General features: G+C 41.3%; 2 protein-coding genes and 1 long non-coding RNA gene across 3 annotated transcripts in view; 2 read left to right on the top strand and 1 right to left on the bottom strand.

The window, feature by feature from the left end:
• Positions 1 to 27,939, bottom strand: part of LOC148935433 (uncharacterized) — a 115,442-nt gene that overhangs the window by 4,109 nt on the left and 83,394 nt on the right. The window lies entirely within an intron of this gene.
• Positions 1,703 to 17,619, top strand: LOC105427516 (protein FAM151B). Its single transcript, XM_089082012.1, has 5 exons — positions 1,703 to 2,016; positions 13,063 to 13,200; positions 15,180 to 15,415; positions 15,574 to 15,716; positions 16,226 to 17,619. Exons 1-5 carry the CDS (start codon positions 1,971 to 1,973, stop codon positions 16,617 to 16,619), a joined length of 957 nt encoding a protein of 318 aa, XP_088938138.1. The 5' UTR covers positions 1,703 to 1,970; the 3' UTR covers positions 16,620 to 17,619.
• LOC105427454 (uncharacterized) overlaps positions 23,673 to 27,939 on the top strand; it is an 85,981-nt gene continuing 81,714 nt past the window's right edge. Inside the window, exon 1 of the mRNA XM_089082010.1 lies at positions 23,673 to 26,117. Coding sequence (XP_088938136.1) covers positions 24,735 to 26,117 — 1,383 coding nt within the window. The 5' untranslated portion in view covers positions 23,673 to 24,734. The remainder of the gene's footprint in view (positions 26,118 to 27,939) is intronic.

Genomic DNA, 27,939 nt, shown 5'->3' with positions numbered 1-27,939 from the left:
TGATACCTAAGTTTACAGAAAAGTTTTGTCATCTTTTCTTGTGTTAACTAGAGCAATTCACGTCTCCGGTGACGTCTCCCGAGTTGCGAACTGTTCCTTTATGCGTAATGCTACGAATATTCGTCGAAAGCTCGCAGACTTGGGTAATTAAAACCATTGTCACAAAAGGAGTATAACGAGGAAGATGAGAACGCTTTTCTTAGTCACAAATAAGAAAATCAACCATCATTTTTCACAATAAATACGGAAGAATTTTTTGGAAAGATAAATTATTCGCACTACGATTCGTGAACGAAGATACTGAAGGCTTTTTCCACGAATTCTTCTGTTCGAATAGAATACGTGTCTGTTGAAGAAAATTTCGAAATAGACCCACGGTGGGTTTCGTGAATCATAGAAGTTTCAGTTAAGATTAGGGCTCAAAACGCCCTTACCCTTCGTGAACCTTTGGCAGATGTTTCACCCCACCATCACGCGGAGAACGACCCCCATCGTTGCACTTATGGCTCGTTTGGGGATCCTGTATCGAGCACATGTCGAGCACGGCCATGGCGAGCCACACGACGAACTACGTGGCATAAAACAACACGCAATAACAACGTGAACTCGTTTCATTGTGTTTATAGCGTGCAAACTGTTGGGCCCGTCCTTTTAGAAGCCCCATCAAAACCGTTTCAATCGATTAAGTCGTATAAGGGTGTTGCCTTTAACGCACCACAGAATTAATCGAATGCGCTGTTAATAAAACTACATCATACTTACACTCACTGGACGACTGATTAAAGCTTTTATTGTTTAATCAATTCCTCGCGTTTTCAACGTCGCCATGGAAATTTCATTTGCGAAGCTTAACATAATGGCTGGAAGTGCTGCCTATTGCAATAACCTTGCAGTAATATGCAACAGAATAATATAATTATTTGGATAACAACTACAAGTGTACACTGTGTACTTTAGATTGCATCGTGTTATTGTATATTCAAGGATATCTATTTCAAGATATGAAGATATTACGTATTACAATTACAAATAAATTTTGACCAAGTTTTTTTTTCCTCCTTGTACGCATATAGTTGTCCTACTATTTTATTCTCGAGAAGGCATGATTTTCTACTTCATTCTACCTAGGGATTAGAATAAAGCGGTTACGTACAACGTACAGTTCAATGAGTGGTAAAAGGGTGCGCAAAAAAGAGAAAAAAAAGCCACACCTTCCTCTCCTCTGTCGCACGTAGAGGAGACGGTTTCAATCCCCGGATGTAGATATTCCATTTACAGACGCGTATGACGAGCGGTCTATCTGCCTGGCGACGCGAACTCGACATTTCCGCAACGACGCGTTCCCTCCCCCTCCCCCTCTCCCTCCCCCATCCCCCGTCCGGCGGCGCGAGTACGTCGGCGACGATCAGTCGCGAACGTCCCACGCGGAAATCCCATGCCCGGCACCGAGAGACCGCGATAAGAGTCGCGGTAGCCGGAGGGATGCTTCGCAACCCTTACGGTTCGAAATACGGCCGAGAGCAAATCCGCTCGGTTCGATCCGCGCGTCCCCCGGCTGCGTTTTGCGATTCGCGCTCAAGGGCTCCTCCGTCCCCCCCCCCCTTCTTCTCCCCCTCCTCCTCCGGGAAGAGATGGCGGCGAGAGCACGTGTGTACCGGCGCGGCGTTGCGGCGCCGCGAAATATGACCGACCAGCCTCTACGTGCCATTACGTGCGCCCGGATTTCGACGATCGGCCGACCGCTCCGCTCCCGCGGGGAGACAGTCAAGTCAGTCGTTTCGAGACTGCCGAGTTGATCGGGCGTCTAGTCGAGAGAGAGAGAGAGAGAGAGAGAGTGCCGTGGAGAGCCACGTCGTCTCTATCCGAGTCGTGCGTCTCTACCTTGTCTTACACCGTCACGGTCTTCTTCTTTCTCGCGTCTGCCCGTCCCTTCTTTCGTTGGGCCACCCCGAATTTCGGAGACGACGATCATGACGGGTACCACGATCGTGCCGATCCTACTGTTGGCGGTGATCCGTAAGTTCAATTTGAAACGCAGCCGCTTTGTCATACGTTGTTTAAAAAAGTGGATTTGAAATATCATAACGTAACGTTCTCGTAACAAATGCGATAAATATTGTGCCTTATCTCGCATCCTGCTCCGAAAATATTACGTCCTATCTCGCATCCTGCCGAACGGACTTCTGTAGTTGCAAAGATTGCACGCGGTCGCTTTTGTTACAGGACATGGTTTCTTGGAGTCAGATTTATTGAATGACATGGATTGAATGACATTAGTGTTATTTCGTTAAAAATATTAGAAAAATTTTCGCGCGATATGTTATTAAATAAAGCGCTGTTCACATTACTCCAGCAACGGAAAAATTGTTTCGTGCGTCATTCCGATAATAAGAAATTGCGGGATGAATGTTGCTTCGCACCAAGAATATCGGATATACTTCTCATTCGGTGACGATGTATATAACGCACACCTAGCTTGTTGACAGTTCGTTGATGTTCGGACATCAACGGCCGTTATGTTCAGGCGCGGGAGCATAAATCACCATGCAAGAATCACTAACGCTCTCGGTCATTCGCAAGGCAGTTCGAAAGCGGAGCGGACGTTGTGTATCGATCCTATTTTAAAGCCGCATCCCGCACGACGATTACGAGTCTGACGCTTAGCAGATCGTGAAATCGAGAGATCTGGAGTATCTTTCTCGATCGCGCCATCCATCCAAAGTAAACCAAGTGGCCTCGCTTGCCTCGGCGCATCGAAAAACCAAACGCTCCTCTAATAGACGTATCGATTTTCTTTTTCTGTCGCGCCACTTCCCCCTCGGCTGTCCATCGGGCGAAGAGCTTCTCCGAGTGTTAAGTCGTGTGAGTAAAGTTTACGTTGGACGTAACGGATGGAGTCTTCAAAGCCTTCGAAGCTCGGCGACGTAGCCTCGCATTTATAGAATTCAATTCTCGCGAGATGGAGATCGGAAATGAAGTACGAAAAGTTCTCCCGCGATGAAACAATGAACGCGACATTCGATCTCTGCCGATCTGGGCGAGCGAGATGGATCGTGAATTTACGATCACGAAACTTTTTATATATAGATCGCGTCGATTCAAATGTCCGCGGCGCGATTCGACGCCGCGACGAGCAAATGAATGATCCTCAATGAATGGTTCCGGAAAGTCATTCCTCCACGCGGGATGGAAAGTTTCGCGAGTTTAAATCAATTTGCGGGCATACAATGCTCCAATTAGACGGGAGGAGCGGGGTGAGACGCGGAGTTTACGGAGCGCGATAACGAGGTCTGAAAATCCAGGATTGAAGCAACTTCACTTCACGGTGATTGTAATCAATTAAAGTTTCTTTTGCTCACACTTCGCCCGATACGCGACAACAAGTTTTCCCGACATGTTACTCCGGATTAACTCGATCGTCGCGTTAAGACTCGCCCGTGTTAGAGCAGCCAAGTCGAGACGAGTAGTTCGCAAGAATTCGAGGAGACGCGGTCTCAGGGTGGTGATATATAATAAATCTTCATCTCGATCCGTCCCCCCAATCGATCGCTAATAATAATCTCACGGTGACGCACGTCGGTCGGCGTATATATGTCTGTGTGCTCCAGAGCCTTTAACGTCTTACATTAAATTAGCCCTTAATTTTAGCCGCCGCTCGATTGCGCGACGGAGGCACAATTAATTCCGGGATTCCGCAATATTTACCGTGCACCACCGACGCGCGTCGCTTCTTCCGCCGTTTCTTCCCCTCTCTCCTACCTCTTCTCCATACGTAAGTAGGTCATAAGACCTACCGCACATTTTTCCAACTTCTTCGCCTTTGACGCGAAAATTTTTTCCCGGAAATTTTTATGGAAAAATTTTTTATGGAAACAATGTAAAGAGCGAAACTGGCTCTTACAGCCAAACTATTAATATTACTCACTGCTTGAGAAAGAACAAGTATTTTTCAAATGCATTTTCCATTAGGAGAGAAGTGCAATTGCTATTCTCAAAGGCACTACGATCCGGTTATATCCCGCAATGTTGGAGTATGTTGCTTATAAAACGTCCGCAAAAATAGATTAACGCCGTGACCATGACGATGCCGGTGGCATGTAACTTACATACCGTGCAAAAATAGTACAAAAATAAACTGTTTTTAGCGCACCTTTGCCTGTCCACGCCCGCGGTTTATGTGGTAAGCGCACAGGGCGAAAGATATAAAAATAACAAAGTTGGTGTAATTTCCTCTCATCGAAATTTCGATCGCGGGCTCGAAGTTATCAGTGTTCCGATAATGAAAAACATACGTAACTGTATAAGGACCGAGGATGTACTTTTCTAAAATCAACGAAAAACGAATCATATTTTTCGCAAATGATTTTTGTTATGAATAATGTAAGCAGATTTAAAATTAATCAGGCTATAATTAGCTAAAATTAACATAATAAATTTTTAAATACACGTTTGAAATTTACGACTTAGCAACGATTCCACAACGTCGAAAAGATATTTGTTACGTGGGCAATTCCCGTTGTCTACTGTATGTCGAAGTTACACGTAGATGTCTCAATGTCACACATAAATAATTCGCGAATAACATTATGATATATTACGTGCCGTATATACTAATACCAGATCATGTACGATTTATGATTCACGCTCTTGGATTTCGTAAAAAAAACCCGCTCAGTTGGCGAATTATATACGAATAGTAAGTGACGAATAGCAATTCCGAGGACAAATCTGCGCATTCATACTATTCACAAATCTCATATGAATAGAAAATACTGCAAATCCGAATTGCGAATAACACGAATCACGCAGTCTGGCGTTAGTTTAAACCATCGTGACGTGCGCTCTCGTATACGTCAACATAGAAACGGTAACGTTAAATGATCGCATATTACATTTCACTGTAACAGCAAAATACGTTAACTAATAGCGAAGCAAAACCGCTTTGATCATCGATTCGCGCGAACGTCCGCGGGAACGGCGGGAAGAAGTACAATGACTCGTCGTAAATAATTATATCAAGAAGCTGAACAACGAGAAAGAAGAAATAATTGTTGCGGCATTGGATCGCGATGTTATTACGCAGCATGTTGCGAAGCTGTTTCACAATGAAGTGATGCTGAAATGCCTGAGCTCTTTACAAACTAATTATCGAGAAATATTTATCCGCGACAGAGCAGAATCATTTCAACGTCACATGACTGTGTCGTAATCATGCATTACACATTAATTCGCCGTTTTTATCATCATTCCGACAAAAGGGACGCATATTGTATAAAGAGATACCACAGAGATACGATTTCCTTCTTATCTGAATCAAAGGAAAGAGTCATCTGAGTCATCATCGCAACGTCGCCGTTTGACATCACCTGACTGGAACTCGTTCGAAATAATATGGCTTACATGAGATGGAAAAAAATAACAACCTGATGATAAAAGCATGTTTACCCGTGATAAGCAGAGCACAGCCGCTCATCGTTCGGTTGCACGCTGCAGCGCAAATGATACCACTTGCAGTTCTCCCTGCATCCGGCGAGCGTTGTCCGAGTTCGTTGTAAATTCGATCTATCTGAGATATAGATTGGAAATACTCCGGCTTCGCAAATGCGGTCGTTGACTCCAGAACGGGGGCGCAGTAACGCTTGCGAATCGATTATGTGAATCGCGATCTATGCTCGAGCGTAAATGATTGAGATCGGAGCAAAGTTCTCATTGCGTGAGAACCGACATGGCTTATTAGCTCTCGTTAAACGGGAAAATTTTTTTAATTTAGAGGGATGAAAAAGTTAAAAATCGCTTCATCGTACGAGGAAACGAAGCACGCTTGATGAAAAGCCAAAATGGGAACGTTCATCTTATAATCACATTTTTTTCACACATTAATTCATATCTGTATCTTAATTTCCATTCTCGATTTCCACATTCCAGCTTCAAGCCGTAGAATTACCTGAATCTATTATTACGCGTGTTTGACGTTTGAATCGATAGATAATCGTATTAGATAATCATATCATTTATAATTAATTGATTTGTTCTAACAAGTCCTAAATGATGTTTAATATTATATACAGTATTAATATCGTCCACGTGTAAGCCGAGGTCAAATTCCAAAACTTCGTCAAATTTTTACGCTCACCGGAATCCATGATAAAAGCCTATTATAGCCTTCCATTACATTTTAATGCAAGGCCTTCATAAAGAACATTGTAATACAATCGTTAGAAACATTCGAAGCTCTTCGAAGGATCGTTCATTTATCGCAATCTATTTGTAAAATGAATTCATTTAGAACATTGTTCATCTTATTCCGCAGTATTGAATACATTTTATTGTATAAATCGATAAAATGGTCCATTACAAATCACATATTCTACGTAAGTAGTCGACATCTGCTGATGTCGAAATGCCACCATCAATAATTCATTTCTGGCACCATCAATAATTTACGTGAAACTTGAGCGAGCGTTGAAATAATCAACTTAAAGAAATAGATATATCGCACTTTATCTAAAAATATTTCGACGGACACTCGCAGTTTAAACAGTTTGGAACAAGTGTGGCAGATGGCACATCGTCGTGCAGTGTGCGTTATTTGTTTATCATCAGCCCGTCAATATCACATTTGTGTAGTGTCATGACGTGCATAAATCATTTCTTGATTCGCGCTGTTTGCGCCACGGGAATCGATAATCGCTACAATTCGTAATAACTTTTAACGCTCAGAATTTTATTCTTCGTCTGAGAAAACAATCAAATATTCAGTCACACGTTACAGTGATTATTAAAAATTTAAAATCTAAAATCTAAAAATCTAAAAATATGAAATTCAAATAACAAGTTAATAAAAAAAAAAAAGTTTTTTTTTTAAGTTTTCACGTTGGACATTAGGAATTTCGAGACCGGAAAAGTTTTGAATTCCTATAAAAGTTAATCCACGACTTAATCTACATCTCTATGTAGAGTTAGGATTGATGTGAAACTCTGTTACGCAAATTCAAGATATCAAACTTCGTTCGAAGTTCCAAATTGCTGTTCTCGACCGGTCGATTCCCATCTTAATCGAGACTTAAGTTCCGCGGTAATAGACGTGGCCATAAGTCACGCTTTGTCAGACGGCTGAGTAAGGTGAAACCCATTGGAGATCCGCCTCGCCAGCTAACCGATCCATCCCGAGCCATCGGAAAGAGCGTTCTAAGCGGAAGGAAGATCGGTGGTAGTCGCGACTATTTGCGAACTCTTATGGGGTGTAGTGACGCGTGGAAGATGCCCTTATCAGCCTTTACGAGGGGCATCGAGTTCTTCCGTATCGCGAGAGGCGGCCCCGTGTCGACGGCGGTGTTGCTCGCGGGGCTGGAAGCTCGACTTCGATATTCCCCCGTTGCATTCTCGGCGTATCCACGATATACGTCGCATCGGTGTGTCGAGCTAAGAAAATACAGGCCGCGATAAAGCGCCGTTGCGCAGCTGAAGGGCGGCCGATATACCGCTCGTGACGTTTGACATTCTCCGATGAAGCGAGGACGATAAAGCTTGACGCTCAGTTTGGAGAGATATAGGAAGTCGCAAAGACGAAATTCTAGACGGGAACATTTTACAACTGGCATTGTTTTCTGCATCAATTTCTCGATGCGCACAAGATTTATATGTCGCGTCGTGTCTTAACGGAAATCGTTATTTTCTTACCGCGTACGTGATCCTTTTACATGTAATTTATATGCGTTATATGCGAATATAATACTTGTAGCTTTAGAAAAATTCAACCTTAAAGCTAATCAATCGTTCAATCAATTAAAACTGTTATACAACTTTATTTCTTGTTTCTGCAACTTGTTTCATTTCACGAATGTATGAATAGATATTTCTACTTGTGGAGTGTTTTATTTCAGCGCCACGTTATAAATAGATACATTCCATAAAAACATCACGACTGTTTTGTTGCCTAATATATTACGCACTCGGTGTTATGTCTACGTTTGATCAAAAAGTTGGGCATTTCCGGATAAAAATATTTGTTCGAGCGCGGAATACTTGACGTCGCGAATGCCCTGATATACAAAGTTGCATCAATTTGGGCGTATCCAAGGCCCATGTGCATCGCATTTCATAATTGGTTAGTCGACGAAGGCAAAGCAGCTGACTCGACAGTTTGACAGCTTTGCGCTGGATATATGTTGATATACGTAGTTAACAAATAAATAACAGATTATGCAATTAATAAAAAAACTGGAAAATAATTATAAATTTAAATAGAATTAAATTCAAATAATTTCATATTTTGAATTTAACTCTTATATTTATATCTTACGCAGGTTATATAAATTGTATAAAATTATACTAGCATCGATATATAATTATTAAACAAATATAGACAGGGAAAAGATGTAAAATTTAAAATTCTAGAAATCATGATTTTAAAGAATCCTAGATTATTCTAATCTTATAACTGTAATTAAACCGAATTTAAACCGTAAGAGTTCAAAGACTCGAAAACTGATAAAATGATAAGAAAACATTGTGTACAAAGTAAATTCATTTTTATCATATATACATACATCTCATCGAAATATCTCATTTGATATGAAAAAATCCAATCGTGATGATAAAAAAGTTTTCCTAGAACGTCGCGGGACAGCACGTTGTAATCTTCGAAAACCTGCACCTCGATAGAGGATAGATGTTCGCACCGATTAGCTTGCCTTAGTTCGGCCGAGGTCAATTCAATTGCCTCGATCTCATAGCGTTCGGTCGCACAAGCGGACCTCGACCGCTCGTAACAAAAAAGAAGGACCGCTCTCATGATTTTCCCCCGTGGTCGGACCGGTTCTAGCACAGTATGGCCTCTGTGCGAGACCGCCGGACCGGAAACGGTCGTTTCGAAGACATTGTAGCAACGACATACGTTGCTCCCCCCAAAACGCAATTCGGGGGAGCTCGGATTTTTGGTAAGGACAAAGTGCGCGGCTACGATGCTCCTCCTGAAGCTATTCGGCTTCAGAAAGTTACTTACGCCAGATAAAGCGTCATAAGCGACGAGAATTAAAATCGAATGTAACGTCGCGTGACCAGTTCAAATACTATCCGCTGAGTCATTTCCTTGGTATCGTGTGTCTAAGCACACGAACAGACATTAGCTCTCCATAGGAATGTCATTACATTAACCCGGGGAGTGCCAGCTAATTTTGTTACGGTGTCATTGCTCAGCAAATGCAATTCGCTCGCAACAGTTCTTCCAACCAATAAGTAAATTATTGTTATATAACGACGTATTCCCTCTCCTTCACACCCAAGTGCAAATATTTTCCAATAATGACGTTTTTGTCTGCATATATTTTTTTATATTCTTCTTGCTCATTGCAGCGAAAATTTCATAAAAAGGATTTACAAGGGGAGGACACATAGATTTCGCCTAATTTTAAAAATGTAAAAAAATTAGTAATGAAATAGTAATAAAATGTGAAATTTTAATTAAATGTGAAATTTATCCCGTTTTAATTCATAATCAAGTGGCATAACGTAATATTCAATTATTCGTGAGAAATTTGCATTGAAAATTTCTTTTGTACTGAGTACGCGAATGAGGTTAGCAGATAGCAAACATAACACAGCGAATAAGGCAGCAGACTGGAACGCTGCATTTTGCACGTTCGAAACCTACTTTTCTCAATTTTCCTTTTTTCATATAAATGTTTACAGAGTGTATACTTCAGCGAATGAGATAAGGCTATCTATACAATGGAAAAATTATTATTTCATAATTATTAAATTTACTTTATTTATATTCGTATATTATATTTTAACATCTGCAACCGTATGAATAATATCGGTTCTTACTTTAATTAAAAATTCCAAAATAATTTTTCTGCAAGAAATTTTACGTTATACTGTATAACCAGTTAGTGCTTTCTTATTATAAAAGTTTTATTATTGTACTGGAGACTCCATTATATCGTAGCTGTACTCGCTATCTACATTATTTACTAGCTGGAAAAAATAGGGATTAAGATAGGGACACGGGTAAGTCTTGCTTCAATTTTGGCCATTTTTTACTACACATCAATCAAGTAGTAATTACCGTTTATAACGTGTCACAGTGAGCACTGTAAAAATTATTTTGGAAAAATGCAAGAGCGAAGAAGTAATATAAAGAAAAATCTTACAAAAAAAAAATTATTGAAAATAGAGCAATGGATGAAGGGCGATCTTATCAATGCTCTTTCATATATTGTGAGAATTTGCTCGAAAATCCGAAAATTTAATAATGAATACACCACCTGAACAAATATCTGTCCGTTTTCATCGCGATGGGTGACGAAATTTTTAAGGAAATTGTGTGCATGCTGAGAAAAAGTTAATAACAAACGAAGATCTTATTTTTAAAAAAAGTGACAATGAAAAAAAATATAAAGAGATATATTTTGAATTTTTTGTTGATAATTTTACTTTTCTTTTTACTTAATTAACGTAAAAATAATTTTTTTCTGATAGTGTAAGAATGAACCTGGCAATGAAAGGATTACACGGTAGATCCGGATTACACGGTAAAGCAATTTGATTTTGAAGTAAAGGCCGATTATATCCCATTAGCGTACAAAAAAAACATTAAGCTCTAGCAAAAGCGTATCTGAAAAAATCTTTAAAAACATTATAAGAGCAAGACTGTACTGTTAAAAAATAAATCTGCGAATTAAATGAAAATACAAAACGAAGAAAAATATTGATTGATAAATGAGAAGTGTATCGAAACAAAAACTGTCGAACATTTTTAAAGAAGCAAGAATGTATCTTGAGCAGGTATGATTTTACGAAATATTTACGGAAATCGATTTCAAATATCGGATCCTGATCAGCAGAGTTTCTATATACCGGTTTTCAGGTAACAATGGACTCTGCAGCAAGGGGCGATAGCTGCAGCTTCCCCATTTTTGTCAAACAATTTTATCTCTGCAATACCAGAATAAAAAGAAATAGAAATATGAAATCAAGCAGAGGAAAATAATAAAATATGTAAGCAACAGAGAGTACGCAATTTTGGAAGAAACTGTAGAGGCAGCGAATCGATTCGGAATACAAATAAGAGCAATTATTTCCGATTTTCATTTGAATTTTTATAATAAATATTGATCAAATTGGCTGCCAATATTAAACAGTACACAGAGTGAAGAATTAAGAATTCAAATTCGTATACTAGATACAGAAAGCATATGAGAAATTTTCCATGCAAATTTTTCGTAAACACTTGAGTATTTCATCTTGCCACATTCCTATAAATTAGTGGAGGGAGGGAGGGAGGGATGTACAAAAATATATTTAAAGTTAAATGAAATCCATATGTTTAGTATTTAGTCCTCTTCACATAAACACACAAACAACTAACATAGAAATGTCATTACATTAATTCGCGAGTAGTAGCTAATTTTATTATCATTTTGGTATCATTGCTCAGTTGTTTGTTTAATTTTGATATCATTTCTGAGAAGTGCAATTCGCTAGTAACGGTTCAAGCGATAAATAAATTATTGTTATGATATACTTTTTCCCATGCACAAATTTTCCAATAACGACATCTTTATCTGCATACAGCTTTTAATTCTTCTTGCTCATCGCAGCGAGAATTTCATAAAAAGGATTTAATATTTCTATAGAAAATCAAGTATATGGTAGTATATGAGTTTTAATGTTCGGATATTAATCATAAAGTGCAACGGAAATGTACGGGCAAAAGGCTATTATTAATGTTTCAGAAAAAGCCGGTTCAGCATCTCTTCACTGATCGGCGTGAGTCCGGGTTCACTCCGTGATCGATGAATTGGAAACGAATCAGTCGGAATCATTGGCACAGTTACGTGGCTGATTATCGATTTTTCGCGAGGTTTTTTTTCAGAAAAGTTTGTAGAAAATAAACGATAAATTCTGAGCAACTTAACAAGTAATTTAATCACGTCAGCCTGCGGGTTATGTAGAAAAAAAAGGTTTCTCATGAAGTTTTTGTGCTCCAGTTAGCTGGTAGTAGATAAGGAACAAACAATGTCTTCTGATTGTAAGCTGATTAGTCGAAGTGAAACGTTCTTATTACAGTCAATATCGGTTGTCAATATTGGACTTAAAAATGACCGCCTTGTCGAGTGTGCAGCTCGAACCAGCATGCCTGAATCGCTGTAATTTTTTTTCTTTTGAAAAAAAAAAAAAGAAAGCAGAAAGAAACTTTTAATCAAAATGCTTAGGAAGCAAAATGTTTTATTTGCCGTGTTGCTGCGAAAGTTCCTTTATTTTCCTGCGACACTGTAAATCGTAAAATTAAAAAATGACAACAATCGCCTTTCTGGCGAATTTTATCCGACTACGACGCAAATTCGTTGTCGATCGACCATAAAAAAGATCCAGTCAACAAGGTCTCGGTGGAAAGACCAATCACCCTCGCAATCCTATTCGGTGGGGTCATTCGACGAACGAAAAGCTTTGCTCGCCACATGGCCTGAGATGTACCGGAAATGTTTCAGCTCACTGGGGAAAGAGAGCCGTGGAATTTTCCACGAACCCGTGACGACTCAATCGACGCAACCCTATTATTAATTCATCCCAACTACGTACGGTCGCGACTCTGTATGTACATAACTCGCTTCTATGCCACTGAGCAAATCAGTGGCAGGGAAACAAAAACAAAAGGAAAAAAAGGAAAAAATATCGAAGAGCAACGTAGTTCTCGGCGAGATGACTCCTGGATTCGCATGGCCGTTCGTTCCCACCTGGTCACGGTGGTCCTGCGAAATGCCGCTGGTCGCTGAGCCAGCGTTTGGGAGCCACTCGTAACGAACGTGACAAATGAACGTGATTATCGATCGAAACGGCACGACGAGGAGGAGATTCTCGGTCGTCTACGGTCACCGCGCCGCGTCGAGGAATTCTCGAGTCCTCGCTCAATTATGGAGCGAGCCATATCGAGTCAGAATATTGGGGTCATGGGTCGGGCGGTCTCGAGAATACCGATGGGGAAGGTCAAGTCTGTGTGTCGCGCGAATGTGAAACACGGACTGATAATGAAGTCAAGGGGCTTCCTGTATGTTTCAGAGGCTGCCATGTGCAACAACTGCTCACGCATATGTAACCCGAGCGAGTTCTTCCCCGATATCAAAGGAAATCTCACGAAGATCATCTGGGCGCACGCTGTCAACAGCCAGGCGGAATTGGAGAAGGCGCTCGCGTCAGGTAAGTCGATCGGCGCTAAAATCGACGAGGCGCAGTCCGTCCTTCCCCCTCGTTCCTCGTTTATTGCACTCGAGAGATGGAGAGACAAATGATGCCTGTTCTGGTCACTCTCTCAAATATGCGCCGGCATTTCCGGGAATGTCGCTTCGACGACTTTTGACGTGACTTTAGCGGCCACACTCCGTAAATCGTTCTTAAATCGAAGTAGCTTATGAGCTTTTGAGCTAAAAGAATTCTTTTATTTGAAATGGAATTCTAATGGAGATATTACGTTGTTAAGGAACGATTCGTTGCATATTGAAAGTAAAAATATATTATAGTAAAAATATATTATTAATCCTGGAGCAGACTCGCGGGTGATATATGTTATTTTAACTGTGGTTGCCTTTTTATTCAATTTTCCGCTCTGTCGACGAAATTTCTAACTTAAGAGATATCGGATGAAGCAACGTTGCAATTTCATGTTAAATGCACATCGAATACAAAACGGTCGACATTCAAGAAATAATTTCATAGGCAATATTTTAACAAAATCTGTTTAGAGACAATCGTTCAAAAGTTAATATCAGCATTTAATCTAAAATAATAATTCTCTCTCGATAAAATTATGATCACCACAAACAATAATTTACAAATCTTATAGAAAAATAGCCACTGAAATTACAGTAATGTATAAAATAATAATTTAGATGTCTGACGGGCTATATCACAACTATTTGCAAACAATGATGCAACAATTTTGATGAATATTTAATATTGAGAAATGGAGATATCGGAAAGAAATGTCATATTTCGAGGGGATGCTAATTTACCGCGAGTTCGCGACTTCCATTGACCGTCAATGTATTATTAGTTAATGAACTACGTGGCATTTCGCTACATACGCACGGCTCTAGCCTTCAATGCCTCCGATGCTTTTTGCGTTTGTCATGGATATCCCATACCGTCCGATTGTGCGCGCCTTTGTGTGCACAACCCGCACACGATGGACACATATTTTTACACCGGCGCGCTTTAAATAATGACGAGATGTCCTTGAAAAGTGCGCTTCCAGAAATATCGACAGCGAGGAAAACAGTTTTGCGCGTCGTCTGCATCCCCCGAGATTTCCCTCGCGCTTTCACGAGGCGCGAGTCCGTATAAAATACAAATCTCATCGAGATTAGTTTCGTGTTTTTCGAAACAGCCTCTCCCTTTGACGGCACGTACGTTTCCCATCTCGAATGGCCAACGACAGATGCCAACTTCGGATTCGGTGCGAATTTTCTCTCTTGGAAAGAAGTATCCGAACTCTCGCATTTAAGTTTTCTATCTTCCCGTGCGATTGAATCGCTCATAAATAAGTCATTTGTACGCAGTCACGTCTGACGCAGAGTTTTCAAAAAGCACATCCGCTCCCCGTTGAATCTCAATGAGACGCCAAGATGCAAGCTAACGAAAGTTCGACCTTCATTGTACAATCTCGCGATACAGCGTGTTACTCAATGGCGAAAAACGTTAAATCCATCACGTTGATCGTACATTCGTCACACGTTTCTGATAAATCCTCCACGACCTCTTTATTACGTCAAAAGAATGCGTTCATCTCTCTTCATAATCTTCTACAAATCTTTCTGGAAGCGGTGGTCACTTTGACATCCAAACGACATCACGGTTTTATAAAACGTGTGAAACTAGGCATATCCCTTCATGTCGCGGTTACCCAAACGTCACGAATTCATCAGAGCTTCAGTCTTGGAAAAATCAGAATTTTCGGTCATTCGAGCGTTAACACTGGCGGATGTATGGATCCGGCAGTCTTCCAGCCTCTTTAGGCGTGATCGATATTCGCCACACGTGTATGCACACACCCGGAACCCTCCCGCCCAGCCGGTCGTCTCAACCACGGCTGCCTCGCACCCCCCCCCCCCCCACACATACACATACACACGTACACACAAACACATGTACCCGCAGACAACCGACTTTCCTTTTTAAAGAGGATGTCATGATGCTGGAGGCCGACGTCGTGATAGGCAGGCTTAACAACACCAGCGGTAGCAATTACACCGATATCCCGATAATGGCACATCCACCGGCCGTGGAGAGCGATCTGTCACTCGAGGAGTTTCTCAACATCACCAGTATCAATGGCACCAAGGGCATCAAGCTAGATTTCAAGACTAATGAAGCTTTCAATAGCAGCATACCCATTCTCAAAAAGTTGCGACCAAGTGTGCGTATACATAAAAATGCATTGCTTGATTTAAAAGATATATATGTGTGTGTGTGTGTGTGTGTGTGTGTGTGTGTGTGTGTGTGTGTGTGTGTGTGTGTGTGTGTGTGTGTGTATAATTAACGTGTAATAGGTAAAAAATATTTCTTTTTGTCTAGTTAAAATATCCGATATTCCTGAACGCGGACATTCTTCCTGGCCCAGTGAATGCTACTACCATTCCAGTTAATGCGAAAGGCTTCCTAAATGGAGCTAATGATACCATACCAGAGAGTATTCTTTCTGTGGGCTGGACAACCAGGTAAACAACTATCAATGTGCACCTGATCAGACTAACAGCAGTTTCTAATATGCAACCTTGTAATTAATCAGCCGTATAAGCAAAGAAATATATATTATGACCCCCATAGCGCAAGATCTCTTATAAAAAAAAAAAAGGAGTTATAAATATAAAGTCCTTGAGATAATTCAACAGGAGATAATTCAACTAGCGCTCCAATGGAATACGTGTGTATTGAACGTACGTCAATATTATAGATGTATATTATGACATTCGAAGGCTCAATGAAGATGAACAAGGAGGGAAATATTATATAAACTTTAAAAATAATTACCATATACATCTGTTGTGAAATTCTAGTTCGATTCGTGCTTTTATAAACGCAATATTTTACAATGATTTCAAACGCGACAAAATTCTCTTTCTCTTCAGGCCATTATATTGATGAAGCAATCAGAAATTTTATTCATTTTATTTTTTACCCAGTCGCACGATTTACGAGATTGAAATTCGACAATTCAATATTTTAGATATGGAAAGGAGTTCAACATCACCGAGGGTCGATATTCCACAGAGCAAATCAAGAATATGATCGACACTTTGACAGAGAACCATGTCACCCAGCCGGTAACTTATCCCGTACGAGCTGGTCTTGCGGCGAACGATATCAACGCCATAAAGGCATTGTTAAAAAACACGACATTCACCAACGCGACCCTGACGATTTGGTCATCGGAGGGCGATTCGGTCGACGCTGCGCAACTATCGAAATTGATCAAAGAGGTGGGAGTAAATAAGGTCTACGTGGATGTGCCGGGGGATTTGAGGAGAAAACTTGACCTCTCGGCCGGATCCGCGATGGCACCCATGGTGATGAATTTAGGTGCGTCACTGGCGCTTCTGGCCCTGTCGAGGATGCTGTAAAGAAGATGTAGATAGCAGACGTAGATTTGCGGCGCGATTCGAGAAAGGAAGAGCTGCAAACTCTTCATTCCGTAGCCTCTCGAAGAAAGTACGAGCGAACGACGAAATCCGATAACGATCGCACGTGAATATTATGTGATCGCCATCGCGATCGTTCCTTCGGGTCTTCGTTCGATTCATCGGCTACATTTCTAAAGACGTATCTCTCACAACATCCGATTCGTCGCGGCGAACAATTTCCATAGCGAAATATTTTCCACGCGAGATTCCCTTTGTCCGAGAAAAAAATATATGCCCGTTTTTGCCGATACCATTTGTACTTAAAGGAATCGCGTTCAAACGACATATAAAAGAAACTCTGACTGTAATATAAAATACATTTTCTTTTTTAATATACTTGACACCGTTAAGTCATAACGTAAAAAAGAACACCTGCGTATTTGTAGGTAGGCGTATTTTAATTCATGTCTCGAGAGTAACTTTACTACCGTTGATAAATATTAACAATTTACCCATTGTTAATTAATGTCTAAAAAATTTCTGAATATTATATACTATACGCGTATGTTAAACAAATCCATTTATAAACGTTACATCCATACGCACACACACACATGCAACCGATTATACATTCGAAATACTTATCTCGTCGAGAGTAACAATTTAATTATATAAAGGACGTATTTCAAAATTAAATTAAAATTTTTTTTATTAAAGTACAAACAGCGATACGAAAAGAGCGCACCGTAATTTCGTATCAAGTATCACATACATTGTATTTTGCTGTGCGCATTTTCATCGTGTTTAATGTCCCTCCGTAATGTTCCACCATCCTGTACCTGCGTTTAACATATCTCTGATCTAGGTGCAGCAAAAAAATTATATTAGTCTCTATATAAACGTATCTAAGCCAAAGGATTTTAAAAACTGCAGTATACGGTGCGAACGCACTGCGTTTGATAATGAGTCAATAAAATATTACGCAAAATTATCAAGAAAATCTACTCGAAATTATTTATCCCGAATAATAAAGTGCTTCTTAAACTTCAACTTGACACAACAGATCGTTTTTCAAACAATTAAAGCTTCAATTGAATGTCTGCCTGAGAATTGAATCTACTGAAAAATCAAGAGATCGCTATGTCATAAGATCGTGTCTCTCGTCGTATAACAAATTAGTACAACTAAATAGTTAGTATTGTTTGCTAATTCAATAGGGCGCTTACTTGCTATTGTCGTACGTAATTATCTGAAAGTGGAATGCAAATGTTCGACGTATAGTCGCGCAGGTAATCTATAACATCATCAGAAGGAATAATCGTACATTCTAACGCTGGTATTCTCCATTATGCTGATATCTAAGTTTTTATCTAGTGGTGGTAAATTTATGTGTGACACTGAATACTAATAGAATAGAATGCATTTATATCTGTGATAACAACTACCGTCTTTTCGGTAAAAAGTGGAGTAATAAACCCCCCTTTCAACTTTCATTTTCGGTAATGTAAACGATTATTACAAAGACTCGCTTTCTTCACATACTACCGAGCTACGAACGGATTGTTTCCATTAGCTGGAAAGGACTAAAAACGTTGGGGTGGGGGTTAAAAGGTTCTCATGAACGATGTTTGACATTTGAGACACAAGGGTGTAAGTCATAATAGGGTACGTAGCTATTTGCTTTCCTCTGTTTGTCGTCTAGTTATCTTCAAAGCGCTTCCGCTCGCGCTACTCGACGGAAAACGGCTTTAACGACAGTAAATTCCGGTCGAGGAAACTCACGTCATGAGAGAGAACGGCGCGTATGCGACATTTTTGGATGTACCGCTTTTGGCATTTCGGAGAGACGACGAACATACTTTGTTGCGACTCGGCAAACAAAAGTGTAATCGAAGCGGAAACGCGCGTCCCTCGTCGGAATGCATCACGAATCTTCGCGAAGCGAAGACAGAACCGGACGACACTTTCTCTCGCAAGGGGGAAATACGCCGCGGGTCTCAAGGTAAACGTGGTGAAAGAAGAGGATTACCCACGGGATTATTGCGGGAGGTGTCTCCGCCGCGGTCGAGGTGTCAAAGGTCGCGCGACGAAGTGCCGGCGACCTTGGAATTACAGAAGAGGCTATTCCGGTTATCACAATCGGATGCCGACACGCGTTCTTCGTCGCCCATCTCGCGTGGCCGCTCGGCAGGTGCGCCGTGCAAAATGGGATTTTCTACGTGTGCGAGAGCGGCGACCATCAGACGAAAACGCATCTCGGAGATTGCAGCCACGACGGGTGTTCCGCGCATCTTTTTTCTCTGAGACATAGAAAAAAAGAGGAAGAAGAGAGAGAGAGAGAGAGAGAGAGAGAGAGAGAGAGAGATGTGAATATTCCAAACCCAGTCTCTCCTATCCCTCTGCCATCCAACTGCTTTTAGCGTGTTGAACGTGATTTATTTCTGTAACGAAGAAAGTCGAGAGTACTTATGGTGAATCTATTCGGGATGCTCGTGCGGCAATCCGTTTTCAATGTTCGCTTTTACGAGCATCGAAATTTGAACGTATTACGTGTTGTATGAATAAAAAAAAAAGAGGACAGCTTGTCACCGCATCTTACATATAATAGGAGAAAGATATAAATTCAATTGACTATCGCAGACAGAAAGTGAGATTTCTCGAAATGGTAAAGTGACCCAAAAGCATAATCTTCGGCGATAACCCGGGTGAACTTGGTCTAAAACGCGAATCAGAAAGCGTACATAAATCGTGCAATATGCTGACAGAGAAATCACGCGTAGTTATCTTTCGCTTGTAAATTCACAATACCGACGTGTCGAGGCGATCAGTTTTTTTACGCTAAAAGTGTTTGCTACATGTTTTACATTTTTCACGCGCGATTATATTTCATGACGTTATGAATTATTCCATTCATGCTAACAGATGGAACGTCCATGTTCAAATAATCGGATGGAAAATTAATGGTTGATCTTACAAAATCGAGGAAAGTATTCAACATACATGACATTATGATTAGTAGTCTAACTATATTATGAAGTACGAACATCTGTGACTTATAAAAGATAAGACTTCTGGATGGATGAATAATCATTCTTTTGGTCGAAAGAACGTAGATTTCAATCTACGTTCGTTTCATCTTTTCGCGTGATTTTTATAAGACGTAATACCTTGATCTGAAAAAGATTAAAAAACCGACGTATTAAATTTTCACGATTAATCGATTATCAATCATATTTCATTTTTAAATAATCCTCGATTTTCCCTTTAATCACGAATACCAACTATATAAAAAAAAAAAAAAAATTAAAAAATATTCGTGCATGAGAAATCAATTGGACGAGAACGTTGACGTGAACGACAGGCGTCACGGACCTTTAAGTCGGTGACTTATGAAAAACTATACGTGCGTTCGAAGCGGGTCCGCGCTACGTCTTGTAAGTAGAGCAAATCGGTATCTCGCGTCTGTCTCTCGTAGCACGAAAGGCTCGCTCTAATCTGCGTGACTAATCTCGTTTCGTGTTCAGGAAAATCTTAATGAGACTCCACGCGATCACGCGTGTTCCTTACGGACGTTCTTTATCTGTACGATCGCGCGAGTCCTCGTATACCGTCCTCGTTTGCGGAACGAAGTATTCGCAAACGCATACGGACATTATTGTCCGATCGTGTGTAACGTGGAAATATTTCACGTTTAGGCCTGTCGGCGATGAAAAAATAACAGGAAGAATAAATTGCCTCGTTACGCTTTATGATCAAGCGTGACTTTCATCTCATCGGCCGCGGTAAATAAGATCCGCGACTCCGAAATATGGCACATGTGTGAGAGATTCTTAAAAAAAAAAAAAAAAAAAAAAAAAAGCTTACTTACGCTCCCCACGCAATTTATTTAACCAGTCGGACCTCTCACCCCACGTTAATCTGCACGGCGTGCGATTACACGCGTTCCACGTGCGGCGCGCGAATTCCGTCGGACGGATGCGATTTAATCGGCATTTTAACGAGTCGGCGTTAACGAGCGCCCGTTTGTTCACCCCTCGCGAGTCCCGGCAAATGGATGTACAAATTAACGCGGACGAGCGTCGACGGGCCGTGAAAGTGAAATAATTATAGAAATCCACCGTCGGGCTACGTCGCGCCGTGACCGATAAACGCCGCGTTGTAAAATCAATTTTTCCGCCTCTGCACCGCGACCGACGCATCGTTACACACGCTCTCCCGACATTTAGGAATCTGACGTGAAATATTTTAATGATCGTATGACGTAACGGCAATTTCGTTATCTTCGCGCATCCGACGTTTCGTAAGATAATGTGTGTAAAATGCAAATTCCAATTTTCGTTAACACGCTGTAATGATCGTGTAACATGGAATTCTCCTCCTTTTCGCAAGAAGGAAAATTAAAAGACTTGATTTCACGTGCTGCTTTCACCGATCTCTCATGCGGCAAGTCGATAAAATGTGTGGATTGTTAAACAGACGTGCGCTACAATCGATTAGGTGACTCTATTTCCTGATGACGGAGAATCAACGCGAATCTTCAAAAATGATTCGCGATGAGGGAACCGTGATCGTTTCACCTTTTCCAGCTTCCTGGCGTACCGGTAAAGGTCCGGTTGGCGTGGTGCCCGGCGACATTTCTTCGCGACAGATCGCGCGTTACAGATCGATCGATCGGATCGAGAACAGGAGCACGACGTGACAGCCGCGAGGAGGGCCTGTCTTGTATTTATTTATCATCGCGGCCGGCTTAAAGGGACGGCAAAAAGCACCTGCCGACCTCCGTGCGCGACGAAAAACCAGTCCTTGTTGTACCGGTTGCAAGATCGGCATCAACGATCGGTATCTTCCTCCTTCTCGCATTCTCCCTCGCGGCTTCCTCCTCGATCCCCCTCTCCCCTCGGTATATCTCGGCAAAATTTCCCCTCCCCTACTTTTTCATCGATGCCTCTCTTTCTCTCTTTTCGATTCGGATTTCGCGGCGCTGTCGTTCTACTCCGAATCCCATCTCTGAATGGCGGCGCGAAAGTGAATGGGACGACCGGCGAAAAGGCCAGCCGGTCGACTGTCGTTCGATCCGGACGATCGTAAAATCGAGAGACGCGACAGAAACTTACGTTCCGTGCATTATACATGTCGTGAACGCGACGAAGAAGATCGGAGAAAGAAGATTTCCCGCGAGGGATTAAAATTCAAATGTTTCCCCTTAGCTCCCCCGATACATCCTTCGGCTAAAAGCATTGGCGACTGTTGGATAATCGCTCGCAACAAAATGACATTTGCGCAAAAGCAAGATGGATGACAGTCCGATAACGCACATTTAACATCGACTATCCATTAACTCTAAACTCGTCCATATATCTCTCAGAGATATTTTTGCTTCCATCTAATTTGCAATTTCTTCCTTGAAACATTTATTACAATTCCCCGATGTTCGTACAAATATTATTATATTTCTCTAATTTGTTAATATGCGATTTATATAAATAAACTGTACATTTTTACGTGCAAAATAAATATTAAAAAATTTTAATTTGCTATATAGCTGCTGCAATGTACATACTTAACATTATCATAATTTAATTAAAGAATTCTTAAGAATGTCGAATAATTTTTCTATTTCATAATTAAGGATCTAGTAGAGGATAAATATCATCCTTATCTAAATCCACTTTATAATCGTTTGCGATTAAGATACATTCAGACGGAACGACACGCGTACTACGGGCTTTATTCGATATTAAATCAATTTAATGCCTTTTATCGCGGACAAGAAGCAATCTCCACGAGAGTCTAATGCGGATAATGTCATGTCTATTCGAAATAAATTGAAAACCGGTTTCGACACACGCGTGACACCAAGGACCACGAAGTCTCGACATATCGATCTGCACCGATTTTTTTCAATTTTCTGAATAACGCAACATAAAATGAGTATGTCACTATCAAAACGCAACGATCCCTACATTCGAAAAATATCGATGGATAAATACTTCGATCGAAATATCGGTTAGCTTTTACGCTATTTATACATTCCATTTATATTCCGATGCGTGACCACACCTGTGTTCACAGTTCTCCAACTATCACTCGGCAGAGTGTGACAAGGCTAAGCATCATTTTCATTCTTGGCAATCGTATCTTGATGTTAAATTCTGATGATAAATCTTATTCGTTTCATATAACAAGTAAAATTACTTCCGGAAAAATTTATTTTCAAACCACCGAAGTTTTCCATTATTCTATTATATTCTATTACCAAAAAGGAAGTTTTCTCGAATAATCGGAAATGACTCTTGCAGTGCTGTATTTAAAGTCACTTTTTGTCATCTTTTCTTTGGCAAGTCAATAAAAAATTATTTTCATCCAAAATAGATCACTATAGTTACCTTTCTTTCCCAGCTGATATGAAATTTATAAAATATAAGCGTTCTATTCATATTTTTGTTACCTCATATAATAATAATTGCTATTCGAGCACTGTTGCTCACTAATTTATATGGCATCATTCAAGTTCTTGTTTTTTTCTTACTATAAATTTTTAAACCATGCTATGAAAAGAATATTATATGTTAAACTACCTAAAGATAGATCCAGGAAAATAAGAGAAAATGTCATCTTTTCTTGCTTAAGTGATTTATAAAACATAAGTGGTTTTATTCTAAATAATTATTCTAAATATGAGAAAATCATTTTTGGTTATACTATTTTGATGCCTGAAAGATTATTTCTTATCACTCTTTCCGTCGAAAAGCCGTCATTAGTTCACTTTTTTCGATCCGACGACCGGATGGCAGCGCTGCTCTTGGGGGGTACATTACGTACACCCTCGAAATACATCCGGCGGAGATGCGGCCCATTGCGTCCGCGGGACTTGTCTCACTCCCTCTTCCCATGCCGATGCCTATTGTTTCACGGTGCATCATTGCGGGGTCCGTAAAACTCCATGCGCGGTTTCTTGCGGAGGTAAAGGCGAAGGACGAAGAAGCGGGATACCACGGCCGGTGGCGGTAGTGAGGGGCGAACGCATGCGCGATGCCTTCTGCGATCTCTTAGGCCGCCGGCCGCTTCGACTGGCTCAGTCGTCCGCGACATTCTGTTTGCGATACGATTCGGCGTGTCCTCCCGCGAGTCCGATCGAATTCGTGTTGATATAACAAAAACTAACCCTCTCGAGAAAATGAGATAATGAACGGCAAAGTTTTGTGACACCAAGATCATCAGAATCAAATAATACGAATCATTTAAACTTGCGAAACGGATATTCCGAAAATAATAATTTTATGAATAAAATATCGATCGCCGAGGAGGTGGATATTGAATCGTCTGAAAGATAATGATGAGCGAATCGACTTAATTGGTGGATTGTGAACTCTTGATTTGCAAAGCTCAAGCACGGATTTAGAGTCATTTTTAAAAAAAGAGCAAGAGGATAAATTCTTATTCAAGACTATCGGTAATCTGAGGAACAACTAGGGGCGCGAGATGACATTGTCACGAATCGCGAATAAAATCCGGTGTTTTCTGTGACGTTCAGGTGATACGAGTAATCAGTGACGGGTACTGTTTTGCACTGATCTTCTACATCGCCAGTCACACTGAGTCGCGCCAAAAGGAATCGCGCTAGAGATTGCCCCTCCGTTTCAAGTTCCGCGGTCACCACGTGGTCACTGTAACCTGGCCGCGACATCACCGCAATGTGCGGTTAAATTTAGAGAGAGAGAGAGAGAGAGAGAGAGAGAGAGAGAGAGAGAGAGAGAGAAAGAGAGAGAGAGAGAGAGGGGGGTAAAAACGAGTTTGTGGTTAAAGAAAATTAACGATTCCCCGATTGAGTTGTCGATTGATCGCAAAAAAAAGACGTCATCGAGTTCAACGGCAGGTTACGGCGCCGAGGCGCATCATTTTGGCTCGATGGAATGATCGATATCGACAACTATCGTCGCGAGTGTTGCTGTTGTTATTGTTGCTCGACAATCGAGCCGGCTCGATGCGCCGCTGAAGGACACGCGACCGGCAAAGTAGCGAGAGGTGATCGACAAGTGCGACCGCGCTAAAGTCGCAGTCACGTGGCTCGTGATGATGTAAGGTGACCTAAGTGAACGGTGCTGTGGAGACGAAATGACGCGCGACAAGAGGCTGCTGCTGCTAGGTCTGCTGATGGCTTACGGCCTCTTCGTGGTCGAATGCCGGTACCATCAGCGAGAGGACGCGTCAACGACCGAGACGAGACATCGACACAGGCACAGACATGAGTCCTCGAATCGAAGGGGTCATCACGAGCTCGATAGGAGACCCTGGCAGGAGGTGGACTACGAGTACAATGGAGACTCCGAGGAGCCGATCGATGAGGATGATTACGAAGAAGCGCGATCGTATTACGATCATCCCAGATCGCATCATCGATCCGCGCAGAGGAGTTATCACAGTCGGATGGTCGAGCCGCGCTATCCGCCTAGGTATCACGATGGATATTACACCGGCTGGTATGACGAGAACGACAGGCGCAGAATTCCATCGCGATACAACGCAAAGAATTATCGATACGGACGTGGCAGGACTCATCATAAATCTGCGTTTTCACGCAATCGCGACATGGATTTCGACGACTATACGGAGGAAGATTATGAACGGTCGCATATGTATGGAAATGGCCGGGTCGATAAACACCACGAGTGGTGGAGAAACGCCAGGCGATACGCTTTCGGGAGAGACTGGAGAAACAGGATGAACGGTGCGAGAAGGCATCGCCCGGAAGATCGAGAAAGCGTCATCGATCGTAGCGACGGCATGAGGTGGACGAACGACTGGAAGAAAAAATCCAACTCATCGGAGTCGAAATATCATCTCCCGAAAGACGATTGGAAGATAGAGGAGGACGAGGATTACGAGGATCACGGCGGACTTGAAGAGGATGATAAAGATGAGGACGAGAACAATTTCTGGAAGGAGACCGATGTCAAGGGAAACGAGAACAGTGAGGACAACGAGGAGGAAGAGCTCGACAACGATTTCTACAAGAACGAGACAAAACCACCCTTACAAACATACGATGACATCATCAGAAGACTCACGTCTGACGATCCGACCACTCCGAAGAGCACCGTCAAGAGGAATTACCGGAACATTGAGAATAAGCACACAAAGCGCGATGATTATAAAAATCTTAAATACGAACCGAGGAATATTTCTAAACCGCTGGATCACTTCACAAGCGCTGCTAATAATAATACATCTAACAATACATCTAATTATTTCGCAAATAAACGAACCGTGGAGACATCGATCGACAAATCCGTTGGGCACAAATCCCCAAAGAACACAGTCAGTGGTACGGTCAAGGGTCACGATCGTCTGGATGGAAAGACAGTTGACACTAAGACTAAAAGTCTGGAGCAGGATTACGACGAGTATCTGAACAGCCCGGACAACGAGAAGGAAGATGATCTCGTCAAAGCTGGGGTCGAGGACGACTCAGGCATGCAGGCGGACGTCACTAATACGGTGAGTAACGATCAATGCGAAAAAAATTATTTTCTTAAGTTTCTCAACGCTCGAAGGGAAAAATTATAGAATTTATTAAATAATAGATTCGCTAATTGCAATGTAACAAAAATTGCGCAACTGTGACAGTAATAAGAAATCATGCTGATACAACGCGCAGAAGCAAGCCATGCTGACTTTTAAAACCCGAGGTATTACAATGTTCAAAGTAATATTTCCAAGTTACTGTAATTGACTGTCATCCCCCCGTCATTATTTTAACTCGATAAGAATTAAAACGATTAAAAAAATCGCGTTTGTTTTAAGACAAACAAATTATAGAAAATTATTATATTTCGATCGAATATCGTTGCGTCACGATGCCGATATAAAGACAGATCAACTTCGAGTCGCGAATGCAATCCGGTTTCGAAGAAAATCACGAGACGAAGGAGGGCTTTTGAGTATGGACCCAATCTCGTCGCGAAAGCTGAAAGTCGTAAAATCAGTTATAAACTCCGAGTTCTCGTCGGATCGACATTAGGTAGAGATTAAAATTGAGTCAAGAGGACTCGGCGAACTCACGTACGTTCGCACACATGAGCCATCCCATCTATCAATGCTTTTTCTCCCTCGCGAAAACGCGTTCCGTTTGCGTGGAACATCCGAGGAGGAACACGTAACGCGAAAGACCGTCCTGTAACTGTACCCGGGGATCTATCGCAGATCTCTTTCTTGGCGATCTCGGTGATCGATAGTAATTTTCCGCATCTTTCCGGATGCGGTAATCTCGATCGTAATTCTCGTCGAACGCGAGGTCGGGATATTTATTGATCATCGCTAATTTACGACGCTATCATTATGACGATTACGGGAGATCTTCATTACATTATGATTTGCGTTCTCATTCAGTTGATTCGAAGTGGACAGTCCCGAGTTCCGTACCTCCTGCCAGTAATTTGTTCCTAATAAAATGGAGCGTATCCGAAGAGTGTCGAGAGAGTACTAAAAATAACAAACTGCGATAAACCGTGATTTACTATGACGACGAAGGTAACGAAGTGATTTATTTCTGACAGGTTATTCGTATCGCTTCGCTCGTGTTTACCATTAAAATTAGTTTTGTCAACGCTGGGTTTCATAATCGTCATATCTCGTGCGGGCAAACCGAAGATTGTGAATCGATCGCTTTGTCTGACTGTTGACAGAGCGTAACAAGATCAATGGGATAACGGATTAGATTTGATCGTCATTCACGTAATTCACGCGGGCCACATCATGGCTGGAGATTCGCGCTGCCTCGTTCCGCACTGCTGAACTCGAGATTAACTTTCACGAGAGGCACCAACGCTGAAGATAGCACCGAGCTGCCTTGAAACATCACTTCGAATCTTGACAACCGTCATATCGCACGAAGCGACGTAAGACACCTGTCCTGCTGTAGCTGTAACACTGCCAGTTTCATCAAAAACCATTTTGCTATATGGATGACGTTTATCTTATAATACATCAATGTCTTGTATTCACATCTTTGCCCATTAATTATTCGCATTTCGTATAAATATAAAATTACAATTGCCAGCGATAATATTCGCTGTAATTTATAAAATATAAACGTTCTGTAATGCATAACGTCCAACGATCTCCGTAATAAGTAAAGTGTTATGTTTATTTGTCAATTACATATCGACTTTTTATTTATGTAAAATTTAAAGTCATAGAACAGATTAATGAGCCATTCCGTGAATTGGAATCACTGACCACATTGTTGAATTATTCTCAAACTCAACGTTGCCAAACTCACTTTGCGGCTCTTCAAGAATGTCTAAGTACTCTGAGAACT

The sequence above is a fragment of the Pogonomyrmex barbatus genome, unplaced genomic scaffold (genome assembly GCF_055798465.1).
Source record: "Pogonomyrmex barbatus isolate J1 unplaced genomic scaffold, ASM5579846v1 scaffold5, whole genome shotgun sequence".
Classification (NCBI taxonomy): Eukaryota; Metazoa; Arthropoda; class Insecta; order Hymenoptera; family Formicidae; genus Pogonomyrmex; species Pogonomyrmex barbatus.
This window is presented reverse-complemented; position numbering and strand designations above follow the sequence as displayed.